The sequence below is a fragment of the Amphiura filiformis genome, chromosome 17, assembly GCF_039555335.1.
Source record: "Amphiura filiformis chromosome 17, Afil_fr2py, whole genome shotgun sequence".
NCBI lineage: Eukaryota > Metazoa > Echinodermata > Ophiuroidea > Amphilepidida > Amphiuridae > Amphiura > Amphiura filiformis.
Window position 1 is genome coordinate 39,731,743 of NC_092644.1, and position 13,014 is coordinate 39,744,756.

Below are 13,014 nucleotides of genomic sequence, written 5' to 3' on the forward strand. Positions count from 1 at the left end.
ATATAAGTAATTTACCAGACACAAAAGTCAATTTGTTAAAGTATTGTCAAAATGGTTCGATTTGTGGTGACAAAATGTATCATATCAATATATTTGGTCAATATTTGGTTAAAAATTATGTCGAAACTTTCATTCAATACATTACAACAATATTTAGACATGTAACATTCATTACAAAGAATCAGTAAATAGGAACATTGACCCAAATACAAAATATTAATTTAAATCACTTTCTAAATATGTTTAAAAGCTAAATATTATTGGTCAAATTCCTAATCATCACCATCCATTAATACTTCAATAGTATAAACATATTTATGAAGTGATAATAAGAATGTATTTGGAATACACAGTTTCTGCAGCATAATAATTCTCAAAGTATGATTGATATGAAATTGGTAAGCCCATGAATCAAATTCAAAGAAATTATTAATAAAAGAATAAAATTATGTTAAAAATGGAATGTTATATGACAAATTTACGATACTAAATAATTCAACTAACACACAAGTCAATGTTTCTTAAAGTATTGTCAAAACGGTGTTGTGACAAAAAGTATAGACCACTTGACATCATTGTTTATCAACAAAGGCGAGGGACTGGTCTATCGATATGCTTGAACGAACCGCTACACTGTTCAATGGCTTTCTTATACTATATGAAATGTGGTGGGCGATTTAAAATGCATATATGCCATGAGCAAACTATGATGCGTACGCACACTGCAGGGCCAAGAACAATGGAAATTGCCATAATTTGCACGCATACTGCTGGGCAATGACATCACATGTCATGTGGTCTATACTATCAAAATACTTGATACATTGGTCAATGTATCAGTAAATATTGTATTTATTCAAATTCCATATTCTCTCTTATTAATGCCCTGCATTTTCAAAAAGGATTTCCACAAATACCGTTAAGCTTGTCAATAACAAAGGATGCATGCACGTTTATCAATATGAAAACTTGTGAATTCAAGCCAAATTTTTTGTTTACACAACAAGTTGATGTTAAAAGAGCATTTCGTGATCCACAGCATCATCATCCTACTTTTTCCAAAAACAATTGAGATTTTTATACCAATGGAAACCTCTTGCAAAAAAATTCTTGTAGATTAATTCGTTTAGCAAAAATATTGTGTAATTTGAATTATGTTCTGGTACACAAGAACAAAAATACAACACATTGTCTATGGAGCAGTGTAATACACATAATCATGCATAACTCGCAAATGCAAAATCAGAATCAACTGAAATTTTGGGAATAAGCTTTTTTCGTAGATATCGACTGAAAAATGTCATAAAAAGATGATGCTAGGATCACAAAATACTCCTTTAACTGGTGTGGAGTTAGTAAACAAAATTTATACTCATAACAGATTTTAACAGGTTATTGGTTCTGTTTCGGGTGAAATTGCGAGTGTTCCATCAAACTGGTGATCAAAGGTTTGAAAATACAGGTGCCTATATGGTATTATCAGTATTTATGGTACAGTTTGGTTTAAAAAATGGCATCAGGTGTTTATTAGAGAGGGCTGTTAATAAGAGAATACAGTATACCAGTGAAAAAACCCTTTCTATAATATATTGCAACCCTACATGTACATGTAATAATTATAAAACAGCGAATACGGATACTACAAAATACAAAATTTTGATCGTTAATACAATGTGGAAAACATGTTGACAATATCTTTTGTCTTGTATTACTTACTTACTTTTATTGTATTGTATTGTATTGTATTGTATTGTATAAGTGTATTGTATTGTATTTCTTATTGTTTAAAAAAAGCTTATTTATAAGCATTCACTGTGGGTTTCCAACTCACTAAAACAAAGTATTCTCCAACATACAATAGGTAATACATCATTTACTATAATGATCACATTTCTGAATGGAATTATGAAATTTTAAATCAGCAAATTTAATTCACAAATCTTTTAAATTGGCAGTACTACCTTAAGCTAATAATTGGAATATATATCTACACTACAGGAATAAAATGTATTAAGATACATATGATATAATTTAAAGGTAGTCTAACTATGAACAAAAGTTGTTATGATATAATTCATATAGCATTTTCTATCATCCATTTTGAGAAAACAAAAAACTCTGACTGATATTCACACAAAATAGTGACTAAAATCACTATGGACCAAAATGATCTCATCTCTGATGGTGTAGTTCATAACTTCCAATACAGAATCAGAGCACAAAATTTGAGCTCAAGCTGTGGAATATGAGTTTTTGTACCCCATACAATTAAAAGGTCATTTGATGACTGCACAAGGATATTGGCTTTAAAAAACTGTGTCTTGATCAGTGCTGTACGGTGCGACCATTTTAGGCGCATTGGCGACTAGATTTTTTCTGATGCGACTAAACTTTCAATCCATGGCGCCAATGGCGACCAACTGTTGAAGCTTTTAATTGCCAGCAAATGCAAAACATGTACATATGGATGATAATATAGGACAGGTCAAAAGTTTTGATTGTTTTTAAGCACTCAAGATGGTGTCAAAATAAAAACAACAACTTTGAATTTGATGGAGTTTTTGAGAAACAAGAAGGACAACGATGAAACAATTAAATCAGGGAATCCAACAGCAGTTGATACTTTTAATGAACCTAGTTGAACCCGGAAATGGAAATGGAAGTAAGCCTAAAAAACTTAAAATTGTTTTTTTTTACTTGGGAGCACTGGTCTTGATAGATGAGTATGTTTGAGAATTGAGATCCTAGTGAATGATATAATGCAAAAAGTTTAGGGCCAATATTTTAACCCCACATTCTCCCAGCTATTTTTCCACTGCGACAGATGTTACAGTTTTCTGTAGGAATTTTCAGTTGTACCCTGTGAGCTTTGGTCCTCGGCTATAATTTATTTTCTGCTCAAATTACAGTGGCAACTTATTAACATAAACTCTACAGTTTGTCAACTCTGAAGTACAAAGTGACAACTTGAGGTTATACAGCGCGTAAACAGTGTGCAGTGCTGCGTTTCTGCTGCAGGTATGTGTGCCTTCAAAGTCGGCACTAATCCTATTTTGGGAATACCAGCCAATCTTGTAAATATTAGAGATGTAATAAATATGATTCAATAACAAAATAAAATATCACACATTTAAAATTAAATATATTTTACCTATTTCAAAGTATGCCATTGGTCTAAATATAGGCCCCTATATAATAATATCACTTGCACCTCCCAGAACCACACCAAATATAATATTATTTATACACCAAACATAAAATTACACCTCATGCATTCGAAACATCCAACCTGATTTTGAGCTCAAAATATATTTCACTCTCTAGCAATAAGCTTTTAATATTTGACCAATGAGATTTATTGTTATTTGTTATTTAGGAAAGAACAAAATAATTCATTGGTCAAAATCAATCACTTGGCAGTTACTACTGGAGTATTGATTGATTAAGCTTTAGAATGGCAGATGAAAAACAATCTCCATTATCCCTATTAGGCTATTCCACTGAAATCCACACTCCCTCTGTGGAAGATGTAGCTAAAATCTTCAACTGAGGGAGTATGGGTTTCAAATAGAATAGACAATTTGGTAACTTCCATTTGAAATACTCACTCCAGGTATGGAAGATAATAGGTAAACTGTGAGTATGGGTTTCAAAAGAATTAACCCTACCTAATTCCATTTGAAAAACATACTCCCTCCGTGGAAGACTTCCACAGGGGTATGTCCAATTTCAAATGAAAAGGCCCATTGGGATACATACCATCCATATTTGTACTCTATTAGTACCTAAGACATGTTGATGATGGATTCCAGGAGCTCTTTGGCTGCTATGGTTACATAATGACTGCTGCCATATGCAATGCTCAGATTATCCACAGCCTGTAGGACAAATCAACCCAAATATGGTGTTAGAAAATGAGTTTGGAAGTGTAATGAAGGTGGTGACACTCAATAACTACCATTATATAACAAAGTTTGGAAATTATTAATAATTGGATGCTAGTCCTTCCTAAAAATCCTGAAATGGAAGTTCTAAGAACATTGAAGAACTAAATAGTACTGAAATGCCCTGAGCCTACGGGTGTCTCCCTATCTTTTTCAGGCTTTACCTTTTTCTTGTGTATGAAACTTTCATCAAATGTAATGACTCGACCTGACGAACGGACATTGACCCAGGAGAGTTTGTTGACTTGTTTACTTGCTGTACTTGCACAAGGCGCACATTCCTAATTGTTTGCGTATTTTCGGACTTTCATAAATGAAACCCAAATTATTCCTTTTGTTAATTAATTGACGCTAATTGCTTATTAATTGTCCCATTACTTCTCTTCCTCGTTATTGTGGATGCGTCTGCATTTGTGGTATGCATTATGCAGCGGAAGGTAGACGCATTTCTGCAATGGGGACGGAGAGATGCGGCGACTATGTCGACGCACTTTTAAGGCGTCGCACTTTTACGTCGCCGTTCCCTGATTGGTTGGTGCTGTTGCTGGGTCGACTGGCATGTGAGAGGAGCGTGCCATGAGCGTGTGCGTGGGCCAGTCATCCGATGCACCTTCACTTATGATTTGGAGCTTGTTGAGTTAACACGTGCATTTGTTTCTGTGCAAAGACGGCTTGACCATTTGTTTAGAGACATGACTTTCAATATAAGCGGCAGTCTCTGTATGGTTAGGATTCGTATTTTATTAATAAATCGTGTTATTTTGTGATTGTACTTCCATTGTCCTTTTGCTCCATGTTTTCCGTTCTCTGAGTTATTTATCAGGAAATCACGCATCATCCATATACCACACCCTGAGTAAATCATTACAGTACTATCACAGTTTCACAGCACTCATAATACAGCATGAACCTAAAATTAATAGCAAATTATTTTCTAAAATTAATAACAAACTATTTTCACAATGCACCTCATTCTATTTTTTCGCATTCTAACCATCTGCGTAATTGAAAGTTGCTGTCTGAGGTTTACAATATAAGCTGGAACAACAGGACGATCTTTACAAACACTTTGTTATTCAGGGGGAGTGGTCTAGTTTGTAGACACATAATCTGATTGGACAGCTGCATTATTTTGAGTGGCGTCTATCAGGCTGTAGATGACTCTACGCCATCGCAAATATTGATAACGCATATCACGCTTGCAGAGATGTGCTGAATGCATAGGCCTAGTGTGTAATACTCACATGTGCTTGCAGTGCGCGCAACTGAAGATGTAATGTTTTTATGATGTTAACTTAATTTTTGCTCAATAAAATAGTTTATAGTTACCGTATCCACTCGGATATACGCCCAGCTTTGGCTATAAGCCCACCCCTTATTTGTCAAAACATTCTGGGAACAAGGGTGCACTCTGGTATAAGCTCAGTTGTAATTTTGGCTAAGTTCTTAAATCAAATCAATGCTTTTGTCTCACATTTAAGAACAAATATATGATTCAATCAAGCAAAATCAGTCGGAACTCAACAATATTAAATTTTCAATTTCTTATAGGATAGTAAACAGCATTTACAAAGCTGCATTTTGCAGAAAACCCCAATGAAATTAAACAACCAGTTCCAAAGATATGAGCAATTAAAGAGTTTCCAAAACAGCAGGAAACAAAATCAATATTTCCAAGTTCCGACTGATTTTGTTTGATCGCATCGCATATAAAAAATATCAGTTGATATCAAATTAACATTCCATACTTATAATTTTAAAAAATGACATAGATGATAAAAAATTACTGGTACATCGGGCATATACAAATGAGGATGATTGTTCTTATTTTTAAGTTCAAGTACTAGCCCCTCCTCGGTTATAAGCCCACCCCCATTTTTGAAGTGAAATTGCCCATCTAGGGGGTGGGCTTATACCCGAGTGGTTACGGTATTACAATAATATTAAACTGACTAAGAATTTACCGGAATCCACTACTCAAAATATTGCACTTGCCTGCCGTCTATCACATGGTATAGGATAGTAAAACAAAAATTCCTGTTGTTTATTCTCTAAATATTTAGGTGCACTTACCTGCTTATTAAAGCCATAATGTACATGAAATTGGATACATTTTTTTAAACCTGATTTTTAGCTTTATTTGTTATGTTTACACATGTTCCAACTTACACCTAAATGGAATCAGCCAAATTTGTTGTGTTTGTAGGTCAACAGAGCAATTTTGCCATAAAGTTGTACGACATTAAGTCCGTATGAACTCCATGTTAAACAGCCAAAATAGCCAGTGTGGCCTCTTTCACTTTACCTTGTTATTACAGAAACCCTTCCTGCCAGTTATTGCAAATATTATTTTGGATAAATTGGATAATAAACATAAAATTTGATGGAAATCGTACATTATGGCTTCAACAATAATGAAACCTATATTTTTTTAAATTATGGCAACAGTTTGCTGGGGGTGCCACAAGGTTATTTGTCATAGGTTATGTACCTTTTAACTGTAAATGTAAAGGATAAAATTGTTTGTGAATTTGTGAACTATTTTGCCAATGACCTGTTAACAAACTGAAAGCTTTAACCCCCTGGAAAATGGTCATGTAACAGCATTTCTGATTTGTTGATAACTTGAAATGCTCATTTAAATTGCCAATTATGACTAGGCTTTTAAACTATTTATGGTCAAACTTGCATTTCCAGATGATCTTATTAATACCCTCCTTGATTGGTTCAAAATTGGACACAATATTCATTTTGGCCAATCAGCAGGTAGTTCTCATGGGGTTAAGTTCTGAAAATTCAAAGCTGTGTATTTTAAGGTTTTCAAATATGTGAAATTTAGTTTGGTTATCATTAAGGCACACAATCATAAAGTCCAAACTTATTGCATGCAACATGTACCAACAGTCACACAAAACACAAAGCAGACTTGATGTAAGTGCTACATCCAACTGTGTGTGTGTCACTTATGCACAGTGTATTCTTGATCAAACCTCAATATTATGAGTCTGGTAAACAAGAAACAATCATTTGGAACATATTTGGGGTGTCCAAATGTACAACTTGAGATAGGTCTATAAAAATGATCAGATCTTTCATGGCTAAGGTGGTTGCTAAACATAAACAACTATTACAATTGAAAAGTAAATGCATGTAATATAGTGGATCACAGCAACAGCAATAACAATGCTACTGCAATTGAAATTAAAATTAATATGACTAAAACTGTTGATAAAGGGTGGATTTCACAAACAGCAGGCTATTCCAGTTGAAATCCATACACCCCTATGGAAGACATGACCTAAATCTCCCACACAGTGGGTATAGATTTCAAATGGAGTCACCCATTCAGGTAACTGAAATTCAAACTCCATGTGTGAAAGGTTAAGGTAAAGCCAAGAATTCTCCGCGTTGCGGAAATTCCGCGAAAATCGCGGAATTCGGAGGTAAAGTGGAAAAAGCATTTCTGAGAAAAAAAATAAAAAAAATAAGCAAAAATGACCTAGAAAAAGAAAAATAAATAAATAAAATACTAAATGAAATGGGTCTTCAAAATTCATCAAAATAAAGTAAAATCTGTCACAGATTTACCGTACAACACCTGTCCTACCTCCCATTGCAGCCATGATATAACCCAATTTTATTATTTCAGAAATGTGCTAAAATTACAAAGCGGAGAAAAGCGGAATTTATCATTTGTAAAGCAGAAAATTCTTGGCTTTAGGTTAAGGTCATATCTCCCATACGAAGTGTATGAACTTCAACTGGAATAGCCCATTTACAACGCATCATAGACACATCACACCTCAAACACATCGTAAGTTAAGATGGGGGTCCATTTTGCAATTTAAGATTTACATTCATAAGCATCACAAATGCATACAGACATCTATTAACTTTAATTCTAACGATATGTTAGCTACGATATAATGTGTTATGGTATAATGCTTTGGGACATGCATCCCAGGTCATCATCACCTTAAGCAAGGGTTAAAGCAGCTCTCCAATATGCAATATGCTAGGATTAGGCTATTCCATTTAAAATCCACACTACCCCTGTGGAAGATTTTGGAAATATCTTCCATAGGGGGAGTATGAATTTCAAATGGAATGAACACATTTATAGGCAGCTCCGTTTGAATTTCATACACCCTCTGAGAAAGATTCAACCATAATCTTCTACAGAGGGAGGGTGAGTTTCAATTAAAGTTGGTCAATGTGCTAATTCCATTTGAAATTCATACTCCCCCTGTGGAAGATATTTCCAAAATCTTCCACAGGGGTAGTGTGGATTTTAAATGGAATAGCCCATTGCAGGATATACACAATCAATCTTGGTAACATTTGCCATAACTCTACTTAATCTCTCTTCTTCAATCTTCTTGTCGAAAGAAAAAATACTGATCAAAATTGTTCTGATATATTTCTTTCATACTCCATATAGGGCATTGAGCTACCTAATCTGGAGTTGCACAGGTGTAGTGTTATTATAGTGACAAGCAGAAATAAACTCGGAATGTTGCGCCTGACATCATCTTTGAGGGGCATGGCAATTAGTTTATGCACTCAAAAGATAGAGTGTGCATGTATGTATTACATCAATCAGTAAGATAGCACATTTCTACTTTGAGTGACAGGTGAAATCAGGTGATACTTTCTAAATTTATCTGTCTATGACTTCAGTCAACCAATAGGGGGCCTGAGCTTGATTGATTTTCAATAGGAATTGTCAACTTTTGGAGCATGTGACCCTATGCCCCTATGTGGTGCTATGCCATTGTTCTAATGCACTGAGAATTAATCATGCTCATTACTTGTAATCAATTACTCATTAGAAAAAAGGTTAAATTTTTCATCAAATTTACAAATTCAAATTGAAGTTTTATGTCTCAAAACACAACCTTCATCATTAAGGAGTTATGTCAAACATTTCCAAAAACAAAAAAACTACAATAAAAAATCAAAATAGCAAACAAAGACAAACACCGTACCTTCCACACTTGTTTACTTGGGATTACTTGCATATCACCATGGTTACATACACGGTTACTACTAGCAACCAACCAGTACGACGACATTAACATTTAACATTAATGTTAATGGATCCTTACTGTTGCCTAGTTGACCGGAGTCTGGTATATCTTGGAAAGACTGGTTCTGTCAGCCCATAAATGGGCTTAGCAGACCACAGCACATGTGTGGATTTCTGTACCTTCGGGACTGAATACAAAGAGGCATGCGTAGGTGAAATAGTCTGATTTGTGAATGTTAAAAGATTGGTGCTGTGCAAGAGTTGCATATATATATAATGGCAGTGGCGGCGCCACAGGGAAAATTCCCCCAGTAAGAACTCTTCCCGCCCCTTGCCCCCCAGTAAATAAAACCCAAAATTACAAAAATTTCCACTTTTTGCAACAATTTTGCGCAAAATTTGTTGATTTTATCCCCCCTGAAACAAAAAGCAACAAAAAAAAAAAAATCCTGGCACCGCCACTGTATAACGTTAAACCCATAGTAAAAGAATTTGGGGCACATCATGTTCTAGCTCTGATTTTCAAACATTTGCACACTAATTTTGTCATGTCTTGCACAAAAACAAACTTTATAACACTCACACAATCAGTTGAGATACACTCTGTAGGGCCCAAAGTATATAGTGATATCATATCAATGCATAAAACATCATTTGATCGATATTTTAACTATGAGATATATCACTCTAACTTTGGGCCTGAAAAGCAAGAAATTGTTTTGCAGAAGGTGAATTGCAATGGCTCAGCTGGTGTTTCAATCAGTCAAATTGATATCAAATAAATTATTGCAACAATATTCTATGGAAGTTAATGTTGGTCACATTTTGCATTCTTCAAAGTATCCAAGCTAGTAAAAAGATTTATGTAGATTGCAACAAATCATTTGAAATTCATGTTTGATTTTTAGCCTAAAACAGTGTCTTTCATATTATTTCTTTCTTAATGTGTAAACTTCGTTAGAAATCTTGATGTTTCATTCCTGAGCCATTGTGATTCACTACAAGATTATAACATTCAAAAGCAAAGTTTGTGCATGTGCAGTCACTGTAGTAAAGAGAATAGATACATACAACATACAGTGCCAGTTATCAAGCTATCTTTGAATTAAAATGCAATATTGTGTTATTATTATAATTCTTCATGATATACTTCCTCATCTCAGATAAAAAGGGTTAATGCTCGTTATTGCTAGGCCTATACCAATGGTACCAATTCTCTTGATTCCACACTGACATGTGTTAATCAGTTAACTGATTGAAGTACATCAAACAATCAATCACCGATCAATCAATCAACCATCCAATCAATCATATTATATCACTTCCTGAAATATTTTGCACCATGTTAAAAGGCTTTTCAAAAATACAATAAAAACAAACTGAACATATCCAAACTGTATGGAAACGATTGAAGATGAATCAGTCCCAATGGTATACCATGTTAATGCCACTAGGGACATCATAAATATATGTAGCTTTATCCAGTATCCAATAAATCACCTTCTCCCGCACCCGATACAAATTGGGACTGATTTCACAAAAACTGCCTATCAATCACACATGAACACACCCATTTATAGTCAAAATAAGCAGGATACTCAAGATCAGATGGGGCCCCTTAGCCAGATCAAGGAAAGTTTTCATCAGATTGCTTTGCAGTTATGGTAAAAAAGAGCTGACCCAAACACTACAGGGGTTCAGTTACCAGAGGTCAGGGTTGGTCAGGTCGGGAGTGACAAAAACCACGCATGGTTCATCTTTACATTGTAGATTCATCGAAAGACATTTTATTGGATTAGTGTTACGCAAATGGACATGGTACATGAACGCATGATGTCACATTATGTCGCTGTAACCAATCTACAAATTTATGTCCCGTGTTCATGTATCAAATCCATGTAAAAAATCTTGTAAATTATCAATTAGGATTAGTCACTTAACATATTTTCTGGGTCTTTGTGAAATCAGCCCCATTCTCATTATTTTATCCTAACCATAACCAAAACCCTATACCCCCTGATAAATAATCATTCACCTCTTTTTGCACAATGCTATATAAAATAATATGTGATATGTTTTTGTCAAAATAAGGCAGAACTGGGAACTGTTTTTTTAGTGACATTACCGTGGGGTTACATGTCAATATAACAGGAGACGTAAGGATTTTATTGGCAAATGTTTCACCTGCCATTGACCACTCTTCAAATTTCTTAGAAAAACAGTGGCATGATCGACTGGAATGGAAATTTTTCATCAGGAGGCCCTGATGAAAAACGTTGTCTCCTAATTTGAAAAACGTTGTCTCCTAATTTTGATCTTTTTACACAAAAATACAGTTCCCAGTCCTGACAGAATTCTGCAAATCATGCCACATGTTAGGATCCCATAGAAATATTACCAGATTCCTCTCAGATTTGAAACATGCACAACATAATGCTTATTCTTCATCAGTAATATAGGTTGATACTTGTATCAACACATACAGTATGCAAAAAAAGTAAGTTGCAAAAGTCGACACATTCCATCTGCTCCGCGAGACTCACCTTCTGTAATTTGGTCTTTGCAGCCAGAGGTTGGTTTAGTTCACCAGCTTGTATCTTAGCAACACGCCATTTATAGAACCCTATCAGAGGATTGGCATCACTTAGATGGGTCCTAAAGGAAAGAAAAAGTATGTTATCAATGAAATAGATTTCATATAAGTTGACTGTATTTTGTTTTGCTTGGAGTTTGATAGTGACGTAGGTACATATTTTTGCTGGTCGCGGTATCGAATCGCAGTATCAATAACCTGCCTGAAACTCTCAATCACCCTTTGTCTACACAGTCAATACATAAGAAAACTGCTTTGTTTTATAGTGTGTCTTGTCTCAAGTTGAGAGTACCGCCATGTTGGATTTCGCAGTGGAAATTCGAATTGCGCACGCTAACCTAATCCCGTGGGGCATGCACACAAGCGTAGAAGGGCAATATGTCCATGCGCGGCTGACGCAACTGGGTAAACGTACCGATTTGAATCTGCCGCTGTGAAATCCAACATGGCATTAATCTCAACTTGAGACAAGACACACTATAATAACCTACATGACCAACCAATATATCATGGGGGGAGGATAAATAGTTTCCCAAGTTTGATAGTGTTTGGAGGAAAAGGGCAGGCAACTCAGCAACAAATTTTGAAGGGGGCCTGAACAGTATGTGATCGTATTTTCATAAACAAACAGTGTGCGCGTATGTGCAGTCTGGCTGTGGGTCCCCTTTTCCAATGTGGTTGCTATGCACATGCTTTAAAGGAGACAATGTGACTACATGTCCAAGCACTAGAATCAATTTTGGTTCCAATTAAATCTCAAATACAGTTGTTGTCACCTACACCATTGTATATGATGGCTGGGGTCTCCCCGTCAGTCTGAAACACCGTCAGTCCAAACCACCGCTAGTCCAAATTTTTAGGGTAAGGGTTAGGTTTAGGGTTAGGTTTAGGGTTAACGTTAGGTAAGCTTAAAATTCGGACTGATGGGGTTTCGGACTGACAGGGTGTACCCATGATGGCCTACCTGCAAGCATCAATGACTCTTTGTCCATATACAGCAGCTTGGTCCCATTCCTGTAATTCAATACACGCCTCTGTAGCACAGGTATAGATACTGGCCATAATGTGATGTGTTGGGTCTAACAGTGGGTTCAGTTGGCTCTCAGCATCATGACATAATTCCAACACATAAAGATGATTTGTTGAGTTGTTAAGGTAGACAAGGGGAATAATTATTTATGGGTCATGTCAACCCATCCCTATTGCAGGATCCCTTTATTCAAGGTGGGAGAAAAGTGAAATGGGGGAGGGGCAAATACTTAAAAGGTTCCATTTTATTGCCTCAACTAGTGAAATCATGATTTTTGGGTTTTGACTGGAGGCATCCAGGGGAAAGCCCAAGTTGGATGAAATTCCCCCAGTTGGGAGAATACCTCCCTTGGTACAACAAGTGTGTCATGGCATTGAATAATTAGTTGATAAGTATACATTATATAGCGGGCAGTATA

General features: G+C 35.5%; 1 protein-coding gene across 1 annotated transcript; it reads right to left on the bottom strand.

The window, feature by feature from the left end:
• Nucleotides 1–3,486: 3,486 nt before the first annotated feature.
• On the bottom strand, nucleotides 3,487–12,701 carry LOC140138433 (uncharacterized). Its single transcript, XM_072160327.1, has 3 exons — nucleotides 12,531–12,701; nucleotides 11,517–11,628; nucleotides 3,487–3,878 (listed from the first exon to the last, which is right to left on the bottom strand). The coding sequence occupies exons 1-3, from the start codon at nucleotides 12,626–12,628 to the stop codon at nucleotides 3,786–3,788; spliced, it is 303 nt and encodes a 100-aa protein (XP_072016428.1). The 5' UTR covers nucleotides 12,629–12,701; the 3' UTR covers nucleotides 3,487–3,785.
• Nucleotides 12,702–13,014: the final 313 nt, after the last annotated feature.